General features: G+C 40.0%; 2 protein-coding genes across 2 annotated transcripts; both read right to left on the minus strand.

Annotated features, from left to right (window-relative positions):
- On the minus strand, window positions 1-4,532 carry LOC146390544 (butyrophilin subfamily 2 member A2-like). The gene is made up of 6 exons (XM_084923607.1): window positions 4,390-4,532; window positions 2,348-2,686; window positions 1,961-2,174; window positions 1,678-1,742; window positions 1,384-1,497; window positions 1-1,131 (listed from the first exon to the last, which is right to left on the minus strand). Exons 1-6 carry the CDS (start codon window positions 4,493-4,495, stop codon window positions 713-715), a joined length of 1,257 nt encoding a protein of 418 aa, XP_084779733.1. The 5' UTR covers window positions 4,496-4,532; the 3' UTR covers window positions 1-712.
- A 763-nt stretch (window positions 4,533-5,295) lies between these two features.
- On the minus strand, window positions 5,296-14,690 carry LOC146390545 (butyrophilin subfamily 3 member A2-like). Its single transcript, XM_084923609.1, has 6 exons — window positions 14,508-14,690; window positions 12,007-12,345; window positions 11,462-11,675; window positions 11,205-11,269; window positions 8,415-8,531; window positions 5,296-8,299 (listed from the first exon to the last, which is right to left on the minus strand). The coding sequence occupies exons 1-6, from the start codon at window positions 14,557-14,559 to the stop codon at window positions 7,797-7,799; spliced, it is 1,290 nt and encodes a 429-aa protein (XP_084779735.1). The 5' UTR covers window positions 14,560-14,690; the 3' UTR covers window positions 5,296-7,796.
- Window positions 14,691-24,508: the final 9,818 nt, after the last annotated feature.

Here is a 24,508-nt window from a genome sequence, read left to right on the forward strand (position 1 = left end):
TAGATTCACAAGAACAACTTTTATTGTTCTTAACATTACAGTTTGTTTTATAGGTGTGTGTGTTTATATCAGAATGTCACAAACAGTTACATGATACATGACGTGGTTTTCACTGTCACTGCTGTCCGTGTCGGAGTTTTACTTTGGCTGGAGCTCAGCCAGCTTCATACTCACATGCACAGCAATCCAGGTGAAAATAATGCAAATCGTGTGGTTGCAGCTGTTCCAAGAACAGTAATCAACAAGTTAAAACAGCACTATTACATAATACAATAATTACAAAAATCAAAAAAGATTACAGCAAAGCTCTAAATACATATCCCAATATATTACACAAAATTAATGTGGATAAAGTTTGAATTGAGGTGCCTCTCTTATAAAACCGTATTACTACCTACGATGATAATCAAGAAAAGCAGATATTGTGACAGGCTGAAAGGTTCAGCACATTAAAATGACAACTTTGACTGTATTTCAAAACAAAAACTATCAAATAAGTATTTAAAACGTTGGTATGTTTATAAAATGCAATGCTTTTCTATAAAACTCACTTGGATGGCGTCCTGAAATAAATGACAAATCAGTTAACAGGGAATTCAGCTGCAATAGCAAATACTTAGAGGTCAACTCCCGCCTCACTGACAGCATGAGTCCATTTCAAACGCCGACCTCAGATATTTTTTTTTTCATTTATCTGATTATGAAACGTTCCTCATTTAGTTTCAGGTCCGATCTCCATCAGCGGCTCTGAGTCTTCAGAGATGGTGTTTCTGTGCTGAACACGTATACTGCCTCTCACAGACCGACGAGTGGACGAACGGCGAAGACGCTCATGTGGAATGGACAACACTGGAAGTGAACTGCTGTTATCACTGTTTCTTTTCATCTCACCGCTGGTGTCCAGATGTGATGAATCTTCTTCTGTGGTCTGTGAGGAGCTGACAGATGTTGTCAAGGCCTCTGGTCTGGGGTTGTCGTTGTTGTGATGAGACTTTGGAGAGGAGGGGATCGTGGGATTTGAGATGCTTGATGAGGATTTGGAGTAATTTGTACAGTCCCTTGTCTGGATGACTGAACTCTGCCTTTCATCATTTGTACCATGATTATCGAGACTCCATTTTTGACTTCTCACTGTATGAACACAAAAAAACAAAAATTATTGATATCTGTTTCATTCCTGACATTTCGTTGTTCTTATTACACACACACACAAACTGTTATGACAAAGCCAACCTAAATTCAGGCTAAAATCCAGGTGCTTCTTACCATATGTATATTTTTTCCTTTTATTTTTTATTATTTGTTTTGCTTTTCCTTCACTTGTTTGATGATTCATTGAACTGAATTAGCAGTTTTAAAAATAACGCCTAGAAACTGACTTACCAGGGCAGCTGTGTTTCTTCACTAAATGCACAATACATGAACAGATGACAGTGGCTGTTAAGGTGGTTAAAACTGTAATTACAATGGTTACAGTGAAGGATCCCTGGTATCCATCTGTAATGACAAAAAAAGAGATTGAACCTGAAAAAGCATTTCGATAAAAGAGGAGGAACCTGCATAATTTCATAGCTGCTTTATCAGCACATTTTACCACTCAATAAATGTTGTGTGTCTGAATAGCTAATGGATAGTGAAGCATAGACACAGCTAATCCAGGTGTTTGATTAAAGCTACCTGGCAGGTAAATCTCTGAGTCCCTCGTCTGATGTATCTCCGGCTGGTGGACCCTGCAGGTGACCCTGGGACCAAAACACACACATTTACATCTTATTCAAAATGTGCACCAGTGGGGTTAGCGTGAGAAGGCATCAGTTGAAAGATGTAATTACACACTAATCAATGTATATTTACAAGTACAACTTTTTTTGAAGTAAACAAACTAAATGATCAAGATAAAAATTCTCCAACACATCATTTAGAATATAAACTTTTGGTAAGTTTTAATTTGATATTAAACCTGTTGGTAGCAGTCTGCAGAAACACTCTTCCTTTGACCGTGAAGCATCGTGAAGACTCTTCATCTCTCTTTGGGTCTTCGGCACTGATCTCATTTCCCTGATTGTCAAGAAATGTAATCTTAGGCTCAGGGAACCAGCACTTAGCTTCACATTGCAGAGTCAGTCCACCTCCAACACCAGGAACAACTGAGAGTTTCGGCTCAGAAACGGCACCTGCAGAAATATTAATTATTCACATTGTAGCCTTTGAACTTTCCAACCAACAGTGTTATAAAATATATCAGTGTGGAAACCTTTCAAAGAATATATATATATATATATATATATATTTATTATAGAAATCATTAAAGAGATTAAATGCAGCTCTGATCTTTGAGTGGACGTACCTACAAACAGCTCCAGTGTTGTGATTACTTTTTTCTTCTTCCTGATAATCGCACACTGGTATTTTCCACTGTCGCTTATCTGCAGGTTGGATATCACCATTGACAGGTTTCCGTTGTGAAGTTCGTGCCTGATGAGGTTTGTTCGGTACCGAAACACTGGATTCTTCATCTCAAAGGTTTCACACCCATCTCGGTACAGGAAGGCAATATCTGGAAGTGAACTCTCCTTAGTCCATTCCACTGTTGGGACGTCTCCACTTGGGGTGATGTTGCAGGGCAGGAGGACAGTTTCACCTGCAAAGGCCACGATCTTTGGTACGACAATCGCTGAGGGTTTTCCTGTGGATAATAGAAATAACAAAACACAGAGGAACTAATTACTGTGTTTATTCAAAGAACTGAGTCTACTAAAAAAAATGTTTGTGTGTGTGCAGCAGCAACCTCATTATTGCTTTATGCTTTAAAACTTGCTCAGAAAGCATTCATACAAATATCAGGTCTCATCACAAGTGTTTATTCTCACGATACAATATAGTCCAACAAATCTGAAGTTTTCTTCTGTTTGTGAAAACTGTGAGACTCTAAAATAAGTACAGACTGTGTTGTAGGTCAGTGATAAGCCGTATGTGTAATTTCATTTATATATTTGTAATAGCTAACCTCTTCACCACAGATTACCCAAGCAGGAGTCTCTGTGGCTGAAAAACGAGGCCAGCGCAGAAATGCAGCCTACTGTCGCTATTGTGGCAAATTAATGCTGGTTACAAAAGTGTGTCAGTCCCCACAGACTGCACATTTACATGCCCAACTTTACCATATAAGAAAAGCATGTTTTCAGCCTGTATATAGCGAGAAATTACAACAGCTAAAGGTGCTTTAGAGTGTAAGAAACTGGGAGCTGGTTCCACAGAAGGGCGGTCTGAAAGCTGAAGGCGCTGCCTCCTCATTCTGCTTTAAATATCAGACGAACCACATGTCTGAGAGCGATGTTAATCTGTTAGTGTGATGTGGTGTCTTTAAGATAAGATGTCTGTTTTGTCTGAAATAAGGAGGAGACAGTTGCAGTCTCTGTGGATAGTTTATCCCTGCATAACGTCAAACGAAAAATCAGACAAAATGTCATAATAATTTTTCCAGCAGTAGACTCACAGTTCCAGGCAGGTAAAACGTCATGCACAAATACACTGAAACATTTCTGTGTACGTGCAAGTAGTAAATTTACTTCCATTTTTGTTTTGTTGCCTTTTTTATAGCATGCGCAACAAAGGAAATCCTGTCATGTGAGGCAGATTCTTAAACTTCCTGCATAACGTGAGTCAAATAAATGCAGAACAAACATTTGTAGGAAACTTTGCAATAAAACTGAGGGACAGTTATAAAGAAAACACATTTTTTAGCACAAAACCACACTGTTAATCTCTGCTGCAACCGTGACAGCAAAATCACCGATAAACGTACACAAAAAGTACTCTGAAAAAAAAGTTACTGTACGGGTGTCACACATTGCGCACACTGATGTCACAGTAAATCGCTGTATTTTGGAAACTGTGGTCATTTGCTGTTTGCACACAAACATCAGCAGCAGTGTGATTTCCCTGCTGACTGCAGTCGGTGCTCTACAACAGAAATGATCCAAAAATAAACTTTGGAAGTTAGTGAACTTCAACTTGAACTGAGAATTGAGGAACTGGATGTCAATTTAGTCGAGTCATGTCGGTCAAAATGAACTTCCCCTAAACGTAGAAATGAACTGCAACATTCAGATTGTGAGAAACATTTGATGATATCACTCAGCGTTTCAAGTTTAAACACAGAGAAGCTCTTTAAATGACTGACACACAGATTTTGAGCTTGTTTCCTCAAAATGTAAACAAATAGTCTCCACGTGCCGAACATCCTGCTTTTATCGTCAGATATTCGATACAGAATAATACAGAAACTTTAGCAAAGGCATTAAAGGTAGACAGATACACACTTTTACAGCGACTCCGTGTTAACATTTGTAAAGTGACTCGCTGAAAACATAAATCCATAAATCTCACCTGTACAACAAGATGAGGACAGGACAGCGGCGAGCAGGAGCAGGCGGACAAACCACAGCGACCTGTTCAAACAGGCATCAAAACAAACTTTGTTGACTTCGTCCATGGTTCCTCTTCAGAGAGCAGGTCGACACAGACGAAGCGGGACAGTTTCGACTGTTGTAGTTCAAGTCGCAAACCGAGAAGAAGGCGGGATCAGGGCCATGTGAGAATTGCATCATGTAGTCTGGTAATTTTACACATTTATAGCGCTTAGTAGATCAACAATCAAAGTACTTCTTCTTATACAGGTAGGTTTCCTTACATCATCTATTATAAGCTCATTAATAATCATTAAATTGAAATTAGCTTTGTAATGCTGGATGGTATAGCGCTTTTCTACTATACCTGACCACTCGGAGGCTTTATATAGTACAATATATTGTACTATATGACTCATTCATCCATTCACACAGTCATACACGCAACTTTTTTAACACCTAAGTGCTTTCGGTATTTCTGTCTGCTTTCTGTTTAAACGCTGGTTCATCTCTTGATTTTGGAGCCTTATAATACTTGAATGATTTATAGGTCAGTGTTAAGTAAGGTCAGTTTCTTATAGTTTGCACATCTCTTGTTGACCAGCGTGCTGCGACTAAAGGAGATGTCCACATTTTAACTGGCTTATGAACATGATACATTTTCTATTATTCCAGAAAACAATTATTGAGTCAATCTCATTAACATTATACCAGTGCAGCTGTTCTGCTATCAGCAGCTTGAACTTAGTGTGAGGCTTTAATTGAACTCACGGGCAAAGCCCTGTGCAAACCATGAGTCTGACTCTGAGGTAAATCACTGCTATAAAACAATACAGTGAAACTGAGCGAGTGAAACTGAAATAAGAAACAACACAGACACTGAAACACTGAGAAGTGTGACACCACTTTTCTCTCTCACACATTTCTCTGTCAGCTAATTAAACAGATGCAGTAAATGTTGACAAATGATTTCTTAAAATTATTGTATTCATGATTAAAGTATTGTTGTGTGAAACAACTAAAACAAGGTTGGTTGGCACACAGAGAATGAACGGCCAGATTTAAATAATATAAGCAGTAAATTCACAACAGAAAGGGTTAATATTTCAACCAAATAACATTTTGTATCATGTTAGTGAGTGTGAGTGTGAGCACTCTCTCTTCCACTCGGTGTCAGCCTGACATCTACTGACAATATTGGCTTAGTGTCCAAAATGCCCACTGCAGTCCAGCTTTAATGTCCACTGAGGAGTTTTTGATGGGCGGTCATAGAAAGAGAGATTCTATTGTTACCTCATTACTACTGCCTTTAGAATAATAGGCAGTGGTAATAAGGTGCCATAAATTCATTTTCTGACATGATGCTAAGCTCAACTTAAAAAATGTCCATTTAATTTTTTTGAAGTGCCTTAAGTTCATTTTCTACATAATCTACATAATAGTTATTTCCTGGAGAGGACTGAGCATATAAGACTGTGAGTCAGACCAAATCTCACCCTTTTTTTATCCATTTCATACTAAATAACTTCAGTGGGCTCATTGTTTTGTCCCTCAAAGACAGCTGTCAGGACTGAGTATGAAAATCTGAGAATGAGGTTTGCAGTAAAACTTTACGTTAGAGATTCCTGTTTATTTTTCCTTAAGTTCTGTAGTTTCCAGCACTCCTACAGCACCTGTCTGTCTCGTACAGTGTCCTCCTTGGTCTTGAGGCTGTGCTGGGAGATGCAGAAAACCTTCTTAGAATGGCGTGTAATAATGTGCCATCCTGGAGGAGCTGAACTACCTTTCTAACCTTTGCAGGGTCCAGGTACACTAGCAGTAGTGAGGCTGACCTTAGCTGAATGCGAAACAGTCAGAAAAGATGAAGAAGGAAAAATATCAGCAGCCTCCACCTGAAAAAAACATTCCTGTTTTCCAGTTGACTCTGATTAACGACCTCCTGCTACTTAACTGACCAAATTAATATCTCACAAGTTGAACTCACTTGATGCTAAACTCAGGTTAAAAAGTGTCCCTTTAATTTTTTGGAGCACTGTAAATGTAAAAAAAAAAAAAACCTAATAAAACACACAGCACCCTTAGTCTCTAAATGTGGAAGACCTCAATCCTTACAGAGTCAAAGATGATCAAGTGTTTGATCCTATTAATATAATAAAACTTCAAACTTTTCAATCTTTGTTCCACAGCCAGCAAAGCTTTTAATAATATACTGCTCATAGACAGGAAGCACTCTGATTTTATTTAGTCTCCTTTTAATGTACAAAGACTGCAGAATGATCCATTTGTTTAACAAATTTAATTTTTATACTAGGAAGCTGTACAAAACCCCACCAGTCAAATCTCTGTAGTCAAACACAAATGCAAAATAACATCATTTATAAACATCACATTAAAGAGAAAAGTGCGAAACAATAAGAATTTCATTCCCAGCAACAAAGTCCCAGGAGTGAAAAGTAAACACTTAAAGCATCTGTGCTTTCCATCAAAGTGATGGAAAAGCAGTAAGGCTGCAGTGACAGAGGTTCTGAATATAATTCACACTTTCATATTATTGTAGGGTCTTTACAGTATAAAGCACCTTGAGTCAATCTGTTGTTGTGATTTGACACTATATAAATATAAAATTAATTGCTTTGAACTGAGACATTCACTGTGGCTCAAGTAAAAAAAAATATATGTAGTGGTAGTGGTAAAATGCTATTCATCTTAAATGTTTACATTTCCTATGGCAGTGTTTGATTTTATTTGTTCATAAAGTATGAACAAACTTTATGGAAATGGGGATAAATCACTGATTTGTGTGTGAAACACACATACACACAACAGATTTGTGCCTACATGCTGTTAATAAATTTGTAAATGAGGGTCAATCTGACCCATAAACTGCGACTGAATGTCAGCGTCTTGCAGGAATAGTGGTGGTCAACAAGCACTTAATCCAACAGGTGTAACTGAGAAAATACTTTAAAAAAATTAAAGGTCTGTGGAAGTTAAGACTATCAAAATAAGTGTTTATAACAAGGTTATTTCCCCAACTTATTGCAAGTTTCTGTTTTATAAATAGACTGCACTAAAACTTTTCTTGTGTAAAGTCTACTACTTGTGTAGTAGGTATTAAAATATAGATAACTCAAGATCAACTCAAGCTGCAAATGTTTAGAGTAATCTCCTCTGATCTTAGCTGCTCAAAGCTGATGATTCAGCCGGCTTTAGCGGCTCAGTGGGAAGAATTTTGTACACGTACATTACTTTTCCTTTTTTTGTTTTCAAACCACCCAAACTCCGATCTAACTGACAGCTTTTACTAAGATTCAATCACTAACCTGAGATGTTTTGTTTCATTTATACAAATATAAAAGCTGTCTGATCACATTTGGTTATCCCTCTTTATCCAATCAGCGGATTGTCATCATCTTCTGATAAATCTGCCAGGACACCGTAGGGGTTGTTGGAAATGCCTGAGAGAGTATTCCTGCGTGGAGACTTTGCAATGACATTACGAGGCCGTTTCTCAGACAGACTCATCGAACGGGGAAGAGGTTTGTCTTTTGAATCTGGAGGAGGATTGAATGACGCAGCACCATTAGTTATTGAGACAGCAGAACTGCTGCCGTGACTGCTTCTTCTCATCTGTGGGCTGTGTGCCGGATTTTGTCCTGAAGCGACAGGACTGTTGTTGTTGGTTGAGGATGTTGGCTTAAGGGGCTTGCTGTGGTAGGAAGACTTTGGTGGGAGTGGGATGTCACGCTTTGAGGTGCCTGGTGAGGATCTAGGGTTATTTGTAGACTGGCTGGACTGTTGTGCTGGACTCTGCCTGGATTTGAGGTCTTTCAGCTCTTTAGTTAATCGTTTGATCTCATCTTTCTCCAAGCTTGATTTTTGTCCTCCCACTGGAGGAACACAAAAACATATACAGTTAGCACTTTCTCCACACAAAGACAAAAGTTAGTGAATGAAATAGTACTTCGTAATAGTTAAACATAGAGCCAAAAAAAACTGACTTACCAGACAAGTAACCTCTCTTGACTAAAAAGAGCACAAGAGCACAGATTAGTGTGCACACTATGATGGTCGCCACCACAGCAATTGCGATGATTCGAGTGGAGGATTTCATGCATTCATCTGAAATGATTTTTTAAAGAAGATCAAGCATGAACAATGGGATAAAAAATAAAAATCATAGTTTGTTTTCTAAGCTGCTTTTAACTGAAATGTTACCAGCAAAGGTTTACATATCAACACATAGTAATATAAATATAAAAATATGACCTAGTCTTTACCAGGTTTGACAATAATTTAATTACAAAACGTGTCTTTATTTATTTAACAAAAATAAGACAAAATGCAAAAGCAGTCTGTGGGAAACCAAAGTATGCTCTTAATGCCTTCATAGGAATTAAGAGGGTAAGTAGCCAACTGCTCCTGATCAAATGCACTTGATTAATTGATCGTAAGCAATAAAAGTTTGCAGGTCTGGAGCATTCAAGTGTGTGCTAACACAATGCAACAACTCTGCCACAAGTAGACATCCCAGCAGATTCACCCCAAGGTCAGATTCATGCGCAAAAAAAAAAAGGACTCCAGCAATGAGCTTATTGAGGCAACTGTTGTTGATCATTAATCTGGGATTAAAAGGCGATTTGCAAATAAACTTAAGTCCTAATTTGACAGTGCAAGAGATTATTGACAAATGGGAAAAGTTCAGGACAGCTGCCAGTCTAACAGGAGTAAACGTCCCTGCAAATTCACCCCAAGGTTCAGATGGTATAATTTGGGTCATGCAATGGGATAATGATCCCCGACACAGCAGCAGATCTACCACAGAATGGCTGAAAAAGAAAAGACGTTGCAATGGCCCGGTCTAAGTCCACAAACCCAACTGACTCAAATGCAGTGGTGGGACTGTAAGACAGCTCTGGATATACAACTGACACAACATAGTGAAGGAGAGTGGACCAAAACTCCCCCACAACAGTGTCAGACACTGATAAAGTTATACGAAGAGCAATTACACCAAGTTATTGTTCTAAATGTGGTTTATAAGCTACTGATTCATGGACTGTACGTTGTTTCACGCTGCTTATGAGTCTTAATTTCTGTTAACATGTCATGTTGCTGTTTATCTCTGGTTGTATTTAAATACTTTTAGAAATATTAAAATAAATAATTAGAGATTGTTTATGTGTAGTCCGTATACATGAGGCCAAAGCAGTAATGCAATGTTAGAAGATATATTAACAATTTATACATGTTTGTTTCTTAACCTCCAAAATATACTTAAGATTGATGGTAGAGATGGACCGATCCGATATTACGTATCGGTCCGATACTGACCCAAATTACTGGATCGGATATCGGCGAGAAATAAAAAATGTAATCCGATCCATTAAATATCAAAAAAGCACCTCACAAAACTTGCTACACGGCGTAACTCGGCTCATAACCGTAGCACGTTGCAGCAGTATGCATCACGTGATAGAGCGGCTGTGTGTATTTGTAGCCTTGCTAGCAATCCAGCATTTCATCTCCGAGGAAGTTATCCCAGAGAGAAGTAAAGCAAGTGTGTAAGTTCATCTCTAAATGTTTGTAAAGCATTCCCACGTTAATCTTAACAACCGATATATGGAGCCACTGCCTCTCTCTCTCTCTCTCCTGCTGCTACTTCAATCGTGAAACTGCTTAATGATCAGCTGATCGGCTTTTCTGTCGGGAGTCCGTCTCTCTTCTTTGTTTTTGGCCCACTTCTCACCAGAAAGAGGAAACCAGCGGCTGAACAACAGCAGCACTATTAAGCTTGATAAGCTGTTGTTAGAATTTATTTAATATTACTTTCTACACCAGGATCTTTTTCTACCTAGCTGACGGCTGGTAACTGTGCAGGGCCGGATCTAGCAAAGTTTAGGGCATGAACAGGGGGGGCACAAAGACATACTTTTCTTTCTTATTCTCATTTAAAATGTCGAGCTTTTAATAAATAATTATCTGACTCTTACACCCAAAGTTTTAATCTGATGTAAAATATATAGAAGTCCATTACTGTATATAGTAACTGTTAAGTCTAATATACCCTAGTAAGCTATAGTACTTTTTCCTTTGGGAAAGTACCATCTGTGAATTCTGCAATTCTGTTGAAGAAAGATGTTGAATCTATTTAATTATTCTTGAAAAATAATTTATTTCTGTGCATTTTTCCACACTGCATCAAATTAAATTTGATTACATCGATTAAGCATCATGAGGTGGAGGGTGGGGGGTGGTTCCCTATTTGTTTTTGCTGGGAGCTTGCAACCCTATTAGTTAGGTTGCTTAATATTTCTGCTAAGTACTCTTTAAAATACCAGAATAGGGAGGATGGAGTAGGTTTAAGTTTATTAGATTGATCAGTGTTGCTGAACTATGAAATATTTTGGGCGCAGTGTATTTTTTACATACAGGTATAACAGAATAGCTTTAGTGTTGTTATTTATTTAAACTTGAGTATGAACTTATACAAAATGCAGCAAGATATTAAAAAAACGTTTTATTGATTAAAAAACACTATATCGGATTCATATCGGTATCGGCAGATATCCAAATTTATGATATCGGTATCGGACATAAAAAAGTGGTATCGTGCCATCTCTAATTGATGGTTATTTACTGAGATTCAATAAGTAATAGTCTAAATATAAATTATTTATTCATCGTTCTATATTCTTTGTGTCACTGAACAGCTGGATGGATTATAAAGCATATGCATTAATAATAATGTTTGTAATGCAGCTGATGCAGATGTTTGTTAAAGCTCTGGTGTACCTGGTATGTAAATCTCTGACTCCCTGGTTGTGTTTATCTCAGGCTGGTGGACTCTGCAGGTGACCCTGTGATCAAAAGACACATATTTAAGCTTTATTCCTTTGTTTTTCTAGAAAAATAAGAGTGTGTGCACATGAAAAATCTTCTGAAAAACATATCCCACTTAGCCTAACTAACTAACGCAGATTAAGCCATTCTCAGAGATCTTTTAGAATATAAATTAAATTCAGGCTTGAAAATTAAAATTGAATTGAAACCTTTTGGTAGCAGTCTGTAGAGTCACTATTCTTGTGACTGTGAGGCACCACTGGGATCCGTCATCTCTCTTTGGGTCTTCAGCACTAATCTTATTTCCCTGATCATCAAGAAATGTAATCAGAGGCTCAGGGAACCAACACTTAGCCTCACACTGCAGAGTCAGTCCTCCTCCCTCATCTGGAACAACTGAGAGTTTCGGCTCAGAAACAGCACCTGCAAAAGTAAGAATTATTCAGGTTGTTGTCTGTGACCAAAATTTCAGTTCAAATGTTATTAGAAAACTGTGGGAAACTATTAGGAAATCTCATCCGAGCTTTAAGAGAGATACATGACTAAAGAATCTGCATTTGAACCCAAAAGAGTCTTTGTCACAAATGATGTGGGTGAAAATGCCCTCTGTTACTGCTGCTTAGAATAAAGAATGAAATCTGTGAGATGAACTTCTCAGGGTGTTTAAAGAAACCTAAGCATGTGCAGATCTCCAAAGTGAAGAAAGGGACTTTGAGGGGGGTTACATGCAGCTCTAAACTTTGAGTGGACGTACCTACAAATAGCTCCAGTATTGCAATGACAGTTTCCTTGTTCTTTCGAATCGCACACCGGTATTTTCCACTGTCACTTGGCTGCACGTTGGATATCACTAATGACAGGTTTCCATGGTGAAGTTCATCCCTGATGAGGTTTGTTCTGTACCGAAAGACTGGATTCTTCATCTCAAAGGTCTCACATCCCTGCCGGTACAGGAAGGCAAATGCGGACAGATCATCCTTACTCCACTCTACTGTTGGTACATCTTTACTCGCAGTGGTGCTGCAGGGCAGGAGGACAGTTTCACCTGCAGAGGCTACGATCTTTGGTACATTGTTTGCTGAGGCCGCTGTTCCTGTGAAGAGAAAAAGGTATAAAACATGGAGTAGGTCATTACTGGGTTTTAAAAAGAGTTATCCTAACACCTTTTATCTGTGTAGCAACAATATCGTTACTCATCACACAAACCTTTTTATTCAATTTAAAGCATGTACATTTATAGGGCACAGCTTCTTATTAGTAACCCAGAGAATAGCATATTAGTCATACATAAGAGGCGTGTTTGTATGAGTAATCCCTGTGGCTTCAGACGCCACTGAACACTTAGTTTAAGGCAGTTTCTCTGCTTGGCTCTGTTTGATGTTGGAGAAAACTGACTAAAATAGATCAAGAAGCTGCAAATAAGGGATATTTTGTGTGGAAAGGTGCTAAAACACTTCAATAACCAAACCATGAAGATAAAACTCAGAATTGTAAACCCTCTTTAACTTTTTTAACTAAAAGAGGGACTACAAATCTGCTAGTACCGCCCCCTACACATAAGAAAGATAAGGGACCACCAATCTGCTCTAAACACATATCTGTATTAGAAAGAAAGGATGTGGAAATGATCTTTCAAGGGTTATTTTTTTCTCTGGTTTGTAAATCGTTAAAGCGATGTATAGTCACGCACATGTGCAGTGAGGATACGAAAAGTACATTTACGTCTGTTCGATGTCGACTACTTCTGCACTTTTGTCCTTGTGAAACTGCTGAACTCTCTGGAGTTTCACAAGTCTGTCTGCACAGCACGATCACAAGCTGAGCAGAGACAAACATTTCCAGCTACCTTCAACTTCTTCAACAGAACTGGGAGACAATTACAGGATGCAACATGAGTAATATGACAGGTCACGTTTAGTAGGAAGGGGGAGGTGTGTTTACCAAACATGCCACTGATATACTCTAAACATCCTGTGAACTTGACCCTGAAATCTAAAGGATAAAACTCGGGCAGTGTTTCAGCAACAAACATATGTTGAGCTTTGGTAGATCACGACTTTAACTGTTAAGTCAACATTCAGAGCAAACACTGTCTAACTGTCCTGCACACGCCCATAAAAACCAGAGCAGTCACATACATACAGTACAAGAGAGTACAATGTTTTTTCTATATTGTTATGGTGTCATTGTCCTTAGGATAAGCTAATCTGTATTTAATCATATACTGAGTTTATGTTCTTATTATGTTTGTTCAATCTGCTATTAAAACAATGTTACTTTCTAATCTCTGCGAATAATAAAGACTTTACTAGCTTATCTTTTCTTATCTTAATCGGTTTCACACTTGGCAGCAAGAATTGCAAACAAGCGTTTGTGATACATTCATATCCGATTAACATGCTGTGACGCAACCAGCTGTTCATGCTGGGAAACCCTCCAGTCTGACGGGATTAAAACAAAACGCCAAACAAAGGTGGGCCACAATTCCCCCACGGCGAAGTGAAACTCTCCCTGCCAGTCATCGAAAGCTAAACACTTCCTGTTTTTACCTTTTGATCCTTTTGACAAATGCAAACATCTGCTCACTGAAGTCGATGCTAACACATAATAGACGACACAAGATCACACTCATGTTAGCAGCATTAACACAGAACCAGCAGGGACAGACCTTTAAAGCCTTAAAGCCCGACTTCACAGTCGTAACTTTTAAACACAGGCCTGTGAGATCGTTATCTCTGTTTCTCTGATATACCGACTTCTCTTTTCGAAACATAGCGCTGTAGTCTCGCAATTATGGGATGTTTTATGATCTTATAAATTGTGTCTTTTTTTCTCAGACTAATTAGGAGATGGGTTTTTCCCGCCCTTACCTTTTCTCCCCTTCTTTACACTCTTTTTGTTGCGCTTCTGTAAAGTTACATTGTCACTCCTCAATAATAACCTATACCTTGCCTGCATTTTTGGAGAAGTACATCGACTTACACATTAACAATTCGTTTTTTACTTTGTTCGGTAATTCCATCTAATGGCAGCTTTACGTGAATCAACTGAAGTACGAAGAAACCTTAAAAACCTGACTATTCAGACAACTTCTGCTTCCTGAACGGGTTAGTTTTGACCGAGCAGCTGCTGCACGGAGATCGTCCCCGGCAGCTTTTATAACAAATATATTAATGCCTGGTTTGGAAACTGGAGAGTGGAAAAGCCATCCACACCCGAAACACTCTTGTACGCTCGCCTTTATCCAAATCCTACCTGTGCAAGAAGAGTGTGAGGCGACGAGCAGCAGGAGCACAGAGATACTCATGGATGAAACACAGAAAAAGTGACCTGCTGGTTCCACGGGATTTTAAAAAAGGAGGTAAAAAAGAAAAAAAAGGTCCCAAACTTTCTTAAACTCTTTCGTACATCCTCTCCAGGGAAGAGCCTGAAGCAAAATGACGAACTACAGTTTGGCAAAACAGGAAGTAGGAGGGTCGGTAAGAATTTTACCATATGTTTTTAAATTGTATTTATTTATTTCTTACTGAGTTTGGGAGATCTGAATCACTGAACTCCTTTGGAGATATTTAGAAAGGCTTAAAATAAAATACAAATTTAACTCGAAACTCAACTGACTTCGTCTGCCTCTAATCAGCTGACTGAAGGAGGCGGGCCGAAGGCTCGCGGGCTGCGGCTCCTTCAGTACCGTGCAAAAGTCTCGAGCCACTCCTCGTTTCTTTATATTTTGTTAGGAAAGTGTGAAATAGGTGAGTTAATGAAACACATAAAAACACACACGCAAAACAAAAACAAAAAAAACCCAAATGACTTCTAACGAACTTGAAAGTTAATATTTAGGATAACCACCTTTATTCTTCGACACAGTCTGAAATCTCTTTCTTCTCATTTCGTTTAGTAGTCTTCAGTAATAGTTCTCCAGGCGTCTTGAAGGACATTCAAAGCTCTTCTTTAATAGATGGTTGCTTTTTTAGGTTCTTTGTCAAGATGACCCACACTGCTTCAATAAAGAATCTCTGGGCAAGTCACTCTATGATAGTGTGTGTTTTTCGATCCAGCTTTGCTTTTTCTGCATTGGGAGTTTTTGGGATCATTGAAACGAAGCTCCACTACTGATTGATGTGAGTGGCCCTGAGAACTCAAACGAGCTGTAATTTAAGAATATATAACACAGAGGAAAATGCTGCAAAAGGACAAAATAATCACTAAGAAACTTGAATAAAACACAACAGAAGTAGAAAACACTGCAAAACAGAACAAAAAAATGCTTCAGCGTCACAGTGCCAGTTTGACTGTCCTTATGGCAAATATGTTTTTAAGAGTTTCGATTTCAGGAAGAGAATATTTAAATGAGCCACAAATGTGAATTACTGCGGACAGGGTCTGTTCTGCCTGTTTGGTGCCCTGGGCAAACACTCCCTCAAGTTTATCCAGTCTTATAAACAGTATATTTCAAGATTCAAGATTAAAAGTGTTTATTGTCATGTGTACAGAAGAAAGAGCATTTCTCTGTGCACTGAAATTCTTCATTTGCCAAGTTAGGTTGAAAGAACAAGATAAATAAGTATAAAAATAAGACAAGATATTAAGATAAATAAAGATAAAAAATAAGGATAAAATAATGAAAGATAAATAAATAAGTGCAAAAATAGGTAAGTGAAGACAAGTGAGGTGTCCAGATGTCGATGTAGATGTACAAAGGAGCTTAATGTGCAAAATGAATTAGTGTGCAAAGTGCCCTGATGTGCAAATTGCAGTTGAGGTAGGTCAGCTGTTCAAGAGTCTGATAACTGTGGGAAAGAAGGAGTTGTTGAGTTGGGACATTCTGGATTTCACACTTCTAACATTCGTCCTGAGGGCAGAAGTGTGAACAGTCTGCGTTGGAGGTGTGGGGGGGTCTTTGAGGATGGAGGCAGCTCTCATCTGGACTCTGCGATGGTAGATGCTCTGCAGAGAGGGCAGCAGGGTCCTGGTTGTTATCACTCTCTGCAGGCATTTGCGGTCCATATTTCAATGATGCAGCTGGTCAATGTGCTCTCCACAATGCAGCTGTAGAACTGTCAGGTTCATATAGTGGATTGTCATTTATGCTTAGAAATATCTACTCATATATGCTTAGAGTTTTATAATCAATGTCATGTTGAGTGCGAGTGTTGCGTGATATTCCAGTGCAATTACCGCAGTGTGAGGTGTAATGTGTATTTTATTGATCGTTTTGTTGGAATGTTTCGTCATATATAATGCTTAAGGACTTTATTGAGAATATTCATTTATGTTTGTATTTCTTTTTAGTTCTGACGGCATTGTATCGGCTGTGGTTGGACATCATTACATGTTGAGGCATGTCGAAGAATCCTCGTGTCCGAAATAAATGTCAGTTAAAACGCAAAGAACAAGTTTAGCTTTATTAAGACTCCAGAGGAGTAACACAGGGATTTTTGGTCATTCTGCGCTCCAAATGGATTAATTTTATTTTAAAAAATTAATTGCGTTAATCGTGATGACAGCGTTAACATTGACAGCCCTAGTTTGTTGTTTTGTTTTATTTTGCGAACTGGTTATTAAGTGTTGCAGCCAGCCAAAGAATCCCCCATCGCCCCGCCCTCTCCTCTCTGTGTTTGGCAAGCAGGTGGCGCACCTCACAAACGGAGGGTGCCTTTACTCCAAGCAAATGGGCAATAGAAAACCGATTGGTGCCCACGCAATCCCCAAAATGCGCTGGCATAATATCGGGGCAGCATCGGTGCAAGCAACTTTTTTTTTTGCCGATGCCATGATGCTGCACCCCATCCCGCCCATATCAAAAACCGGAGCAGAATTTACTGGAAATTCCACTCTGGTCTTGTATCTGTTGTGGTTGCGATAGTTTTTACTGCGAGTGTATTTTTAGGAGGTAAGATGTTATTATCTCTCTCTCTCTCTCTCTGTGTGTGTGTGTGTGTGTGTGTGTGTGTGTGTGTGTGCGCGTGTGTGTCTGTGTGTGTGTGTGTTCTCAACCAGCACCGGATATCTGCTTTAACCTTGGAGAATCACATGTTGTTGTTGTTTTATTTTCTTCACAAAAAGAGCAGGACTTTAAACTAAGCTGTGCACAATCACTTCAATGGAAAGTTCAAACCAGCAACCCAGGGAGCAGCTACACAGACCTGCGACCATAACCGCTGCTCTGTTGAGTCAGGCCTGTTGCAACAGCCACATCCTTATGAAATCCAATTCCTACATCCAATGAGAGTGCAGTGGCATGCGAGTAACAAGCCAAGGGTCTAAATCTGTGCAGAAAACTTCACAGAACGCAACGTGTGCATGCGTACACATATACATATATCCTTTGTAACTTTCAACAATAGGAATCCTGCAGAGGAATCCATCTTCTAAGGACTCTGAATGTTTAAAATGTTCATGATGTATTGTTAAAAGAAAACTGTGAATCAGTGGTTTGTTATGCAGATTATTGAGAGTTTGTATTAATCGCCAAAGAAAATATAAGCGGGAAGAACGGGGAAATCAATGCACAGAGACTGACGCATTATCCCGACGCCTAACATACCGCATTCGACGATTTGTCACGGTCAGATGCAGGTCACGGTAAAAGGTATCCGCATCCTCATGAGACGCTCTGGATTATTATTCAGCCTGGTGTAGTTACGAGACTGAAAGCACCGGAATATATTTAATTCTGAAGGAATGAAAAGCCAGGACTTTGTGGTGTGCTATTGTGAAGGAGTCCACTTTAAACTAATCTGTGACTTTTTCACAGATTTCACAGATTTGCACTACATGATAACACTACATAGCAACAGGATTTTATCACCCGAAACTCACCCGAAACTCTGGCTGATTGGGACCCACACCCAGTTTCACACCTTGGCTCAGGCGATTAGAGGATCATCAGGGGGTCCTTTTGTCCCTCTGTGGGGGGATACTCCCACTAGGTTTATATCTAGGACTCTCCACCATTTGACCTTAGAACTGAAGAAGCTTCTTGGATGAGAGGTGAAACGTCTTCAAGTAACTTAAAGAAGTCCAGACGCTTTTCTTTGCAAGCTCCTTTGACTACGATGACCTGGATGACTGAGAACCTTCACAGACACAGACAGGATTTTATCACCTTCACTGTTTTTTGTCCTGATGTATTTCTTGTAAAGGGAACAGAAGATTGCACACCTTTCACACTTGCAGAATTAGGTGTGAGGTGACACACGTAATAGATAGATTGCAACTGGGCCAATCAGTGCTCACAATCTTGCTCCAGGGCTTGACTGGGACAAAAAAATCGGCCCGAGCATTTTGACTAGAGACCAGCCCCCCAGGCAATGTTCCCTCTAAGCTGCGCACGTGCGCAATTGCGCACTGCTGGCACGGTCTCTGCGCACAGAAAATCTGCGTTGTGTGCAAAAAAAATCTAACCTGAATTGAAATTAAAATAAATACTTTAACAATTCTGTTTTGCAGTGTTAGTCAGTAAGTGACTGGCTGCTCCTGTATGTGTTTAGAACGATGCCGCCTTATCCCATAGTGCAGCCAATAATGCGATTCACATTCGTATATACGCAGCCAATCAACGTGGTTGACAGGCTATGACAGCGTCCTTATGTGCCGACACCGGTGTTTTAGCTAGCAAAGCGGCTGATGTGGAGTGAAGCCACGTTAATGACAACGTGTACAACCATTGGAGATGTGAGCAGGACAGACGGAACAATTGACGGAAAAAGTGTGGACTTTATACCAGTTTTTAAATTGTGTTGATAGGCCACGTAAAACCAGAGTTATGATAAAAAAATATATATATATATATACGCAATGTTTGGTTTTCTTCCTGAATACTATCGTTGTTTATATTTACTGCGTGAAGAAACGGTAAAAACGGCGTTTTATACGGAAAACGCTCGAAAGCCTGTGAGCAAAAACAAAACCAACCCCCACCCTTTCCTATTGGTCGAAAAAAGTACCAATCAATCTACCAATCAAAAAATGATATGGCAACGTGGCATCTAGTTGTTAAGACACGGGGGGAAGTTTTAGGAGTGACGGTGGTGCTTTGAGATGCCACGTTTAGCGCAAATCTTGTGTAGTTAGTGTGTAGTGTAGTCAATAGTTTTGTTGTGTGCGTCAGAACAATGAGGCGACTGCTGAATGTTACATGTGTTACAGCAGTGATACATCTCCTGTTGTCAGGCCTGCAGGTATCAGGCTGTTGTTCTCCTTTATGTCATAGTGGACAGAAATTATTTTTTGGAGTGGCACAAATAATTTGTGTGGCATCAGATTTGATGCAGAACAGCTGATTGTTTGGTAAATAGTTTGAAATGTTTATTTAAAAACGGCTTGGCTGCATTAAAAAAAACTGCAAAAAACTTTGTTGTTTGCCAAACTCAGTAACTTTTTTGAAGAAGTAACTATATAATTAATTGCCCAGCAGTGGTCATTATATACTGTATTTTGTAGACAGAGAGTTACAGGACTCTCTCCCAGACCACAGACTCATGTTCATAATACAAGTCAGAGCTTTATTAAAAAAAAGAAAGAAAGTTGTGTTTTTAAAATTGGAGTTCAAGTTATTTTTCCTTCCAATAGTGTTAACATACTACACAGGTCATGAACTAGATTTTTTTACATTTCCATTGTAAGTGGGCTAAAGCAGTTAATTAAAAGTAGTCTAACATAAATGTAAATGCTGTAATTTGATTATTTTAATAAACCATGTAACTTGGATGGATTAGATGCTGGAGTGACCACAGTGTACACGTCTGATGTCGCTCACAGTGGTCCAAGGGATCGCTCAGGGAGTTTGTGCGTTCGCTCAGACACATGAAAAATTAGAGGGAACATTGCCCCCAGGTATTATAGGAAAAGCCATAAAGCCTTTGAATGAAAACAGACGCTGTTGTGAGAGTGATGTACACTGTCTTGTTGGTATATGTATGATATCTATACATTTTACATTAGATAAAAACTTTGGTTGTAAGCTTCAGATAATTATTTAATAAAAGCCAGACATTTTAAATGAGAATAAGAACGTATTTCTTTGTGTCCCCCTCTCTCTGTTAATGCCCTACTGGCCCCCTGGCAAAACTTTGCTAGATCCGCCCCTGCACAGTTACCAGCTGTCAGCGTAATCCTGGTGTTATTTGTCTCTCAGAAACAGTTCATAACTTCCCTTCAACTCATTCATATCACCTAAAAGGTAAACCTGTTTCTCCATCACCTGTTCAGCTCTGATGATTCAGTAAGGACATCTCCTGGTTTCATCTTCATGTTTCCCTCTCACCACATATCGAAACCAACATCATGACCAGCAGCTTTTACAGCTGTGGCTCCAGCAAACATCAGCTGATACTAGAAATTAATATTAAATAAATTCTAACAACAGCTGATCAATATGTCTGTGAAGGTTCTCAGTCATCCAGGTCATCGTAGTCAAAGGAGCTTGCAAAGAAAAGCGTCTGGTCTTCTTTAGTTGTTTGAAGACGTTTCACCTCTCATCCGAGAAGCTTCTTCAGTTCTAAGGTCAAATGGTGGGGAGTCCCAGATTTAAACCTAGTGGGAGTATCCCCCCGCAGAGGGACAAAAGGACCCCCTGATGATCCTCTAATCGCCTGAGCCAAGGTGTGAAACTGGGTGTGGGTCACAATCAGCCAGGGTTTCGGATGAGCTCGTTGTGAAACCTGGTCCCACCTTATCATGCGAATTCCTGAGGTCAGATGGCCCAGGATGTAAGTGGGCGTTAAGGCGTCTGGGGAGGGAACTCAAAACTGGATTATAGATGGCAGACAGTTGGTGTCGTAAACCCCCGCCTCTTTTCAGAGATGGTCGTTCACAGTGGACATAGATGGCTCCTTTCACTCCTCTTTCAAACCATCTGTCCTCTCTGTCCAAAATGTGAACATTGGCATCCTCGAAAGAGTGACCTGTATTCTTAAGATGCAGATGGACTGCTGAGTCTTGTCCTGTGGAGGTGGCTCTTCTATGTTGTGCCATGCGCTTGTGAAGTGGCTGTTTGGTCTCTCCAATGTAGAGGTCTGGGCATTCCTCGCTACACTGTACAGCATACACCACGTTGTTCAGTCTGTGTTTTGGGGTTTTGTCTTTCGGGTGAACCAGTTTTTGTCTGAGCGTGTTGCTGGGTCTGAAATGTACTGGGATGTCATGCTTGGAGAAAACTCTCCTGAGTTTTTCTGATACACCGGCTACATAGGGGATGACAATGTTGTTGCATCTGTCCTTCTTATCCTCCCTCGCCGGTGTCTGATCTTCTTTTCTGTGCCTCTTTGCTGACTGTAAGAACACCCATTTAGGATAACTGCATGTTTTGAGTGCTTCCTTTACTTGTGTGTGTTCCTTCTTTTTTCCTTCAGGCTTAGAGGGAACATGTTCTGCCCGGTGGTGTAGGGTCCTAATTACTCCAAGTTTGTGTTCCAGAGGGTGATGGGAGTCAAAGAGGAGGTCCGTGTGCGTGGGCTTCCGGTAAACTTCAATGTTGAGGTTGCCATTCTCTTCAATGTGCACAGCACAGTCCAGGAAAGGCAAACAGTTATCCTTTGTGTCTTCCCTGGTGAACTTGATGTTTTTATCCACAGCATTAATGTGCGCAGTGAAGGATTCCACTTCTTGTGTCTTGATTTTGACCCAGGTGTCGTCTACATATCTGTACCAGTGGCTGGGTACTCTTCCTTTGAAAGAGCCAAGAGCCTTCCTTTCCACTTCTTCCATGTAAAGGTTGGCTACAATAGGTGACACGGGGGAGCCCATGGCACAGCCATGTTTTTGTCTGTAGAAGCCTTCGTTGTATTTGAAGTATGTTGTGGTAAGGCAGAGGTCTAACAGTGTGCAAATCTGATCGGGTGTGAAGTTGGTCCTGTCTTCCAAGGAGCTGTCTTCTTGTAGTCGTTTTCTGACAGTCTCCACTGCCTCCGTGGTGGGTATGCAAGTGAAGAGAGAGACTACATCAAAGGACACCATGGTTTCATCTGGATCCAGGGTAAGTTTCTGGACCTTGTCAGTGAAGTTGGTGGAGTTCTTGATGTGGTGTGGGGTGTTCCCCATGAGAGGAGCAAGGATGGTAGCAAGGTGTTTTGCAATGCTATAAGTGGCTGAGTTTATGCTACTGACTATGGGTCTGAGTGGGACAGCTTCCTTGTGGATTTTAGGAAGTCTGTAAATGCAGGGTATGGCATCCCCTGGGTAAAGGCGGTGATATGTAAGGCGGTCAATGATTTTGTCCTTTTCAAAGTCTTGAAGGCAAGACTAAAATCCACAAGAAAGCTGTCCCACTCAGACCCATAGTCAGTAGTCCTTTTCCCATTCCTCCTTGTACTTTTGCAGCCTTTTTTTTTTCTTTCTCTGAGGGGAACAAACGCTGGGCTTACACTGTGCGGTTTTTGGCACATTTTGAGCCGATTTTTGAGTCGTGCAACCGATTTGGTGATTGGCACGATTTTGGCCTTCATCGTGCATCGTGTAGTATACGTGGGGTAACGAGAAGTGATTAACACCTCATGACCAGCTCCCGATCATCAATCGCTCGTGAGGGTGTCACCGCAGCCGCTCACACTGCTCACGCGCAAACACGTAAACGTCGGTGGAAAAGACGGAGCAGCACAGCTGTGCAGTGTGTGATCTGGACACTAGTGATGGAGGCACAACTTGTAGAACTTTGGAAAGCTCATCTGAGCCTTTTCGGTGTGGCCTCACAAAATTATCACGACCACAACAACTGTGAAAATAGTTGGATTTACACTGCTGCTCTATCACAGCTGCCTGATCAATGTTTTTGATTTAGCAAAGTTGATGGTGGCGGTGTGCGTGTCTGTGTGAGTGAAAGACAGACACAGAGGGAGAGCGAGCGACAGAATTTCTGTTACAATCTTCATATTATGGAGGCACAGTGTGAGCACTCAGGTCGCATCAGAGCATCGGGCGGAGTTAGAAAGCCCACTGTTTACACGTTATTTTCTTGGTTGAAGTGTTGTGGTTTGTTTATAGATAGTGTTTGCGCTCTGGAAATTGATATGTCCTACGTCATTAAACTCACCATATCTATGCTGACGCTCCTTGAATGCACCACTCTGTGCAGTGTGCTGCTAGTCTGCCTTTGTAGCTGTGTACTTTTGTTTCTAAATACGGGACGATTCCGTTTTTCAAGGGATGGCTGGCAACCCTAGGTCTCTCCTTCTCCTGCCTCCACTTTCTCTCATCCACCTGCTGGCCTCCACCACTTGCTAATGTTACCGAATCTGTGGAAGCGCCACGATAGCCACCACCAAACAACTGGGTTATTTTTACACACCGGTCAGCATGTGGCCAATCCACCACCTCTCATTGTTTATACCTGTAGCCGAGTGGTAAATTAATAATAATATTTTCCATTTAAGGTTCAAAAAGGGGTCTTAAAACGTTGTTTCTTTGTTTCCATGTATGGTAAGACAAGAATGTTATTGGGTAATTTAATGTTATTGCTTGTGCTATTTCTTTTGTTATCTGCATGTTGTGTGCACTTGAAGCTGTTAATTTTATAGGTTGGTGTAGTTGCATATTGTGGTCACTGGGAGGTGGCAGTGCTTAAGGGTTAACTGCAGTTTTCCAAAAAAAACTTAACAAGAAATGCATCTTCGGACTTCCTGTTTGCTTTTTTGTTGTGGATGTGGAACGGGAATGTTGTGAAGGAGTTAAATTGTTGGTAAGGAATTGTTAAATATGCACATAACTCATTGAAACATATTGGTATAATTGTAGTGCAGTGGTAAAACGTCAGTATTTTAACAAGATGATGTATTTCTTAAATGTATGATGCAAAGGACCTGTATGTGCAGCGTGGAGCGGCCATTTTCTCCATGCAAGGGATAAGTTGCGAGATCGTCTGTGTGCTCCAGTATTGCAAGTGAGCTGAGATTTCTGTGGAATGTAAGTGTTTATAAAAATGTATGTAAGACTTCCACATTTTTTAAAGGAGCCTTGTGTGATTTAGCTCTTTGTATTTTGTTCTGCACAGACAGAGGCCACTGCCGTATTTTTGTGTTTTGTATTTCATTTCATTTCCTTTATTCCTCGTATTGTATTGGCGCATCTTTGTTTAGTCGGTTATTCTGTTACTTCGCCACGTTACCTCTCGTGCTGTTGATGTTCAGTACAAGTCATATGGCCGCTGTTTGACAAAAGTAAAGGTCAAAGGACATTATATTGTTTATTTAGTTGTCATTGACAATAAAACTGCACATTAAGAACCCCAGTAATTGTGTCCTGTGTGGCTAACCATTTCC

This window comes from Perissodus microlepis, chromosome 3 (genome assembly GCF_051167445.1).
Source record: "Perissodus microlepis isolate ML-2025 ecotype Zambia chromosome 3, ASM5116744v1, whole genome shotgun sequence".
Classification (NCBI taxonomy): domain Eukaryota; kingdom Metazoa; phylum Chordata; class Actinopteri; order Cichliformes; family Cichlidae; genus Perissodus; species Perissodus microlepis.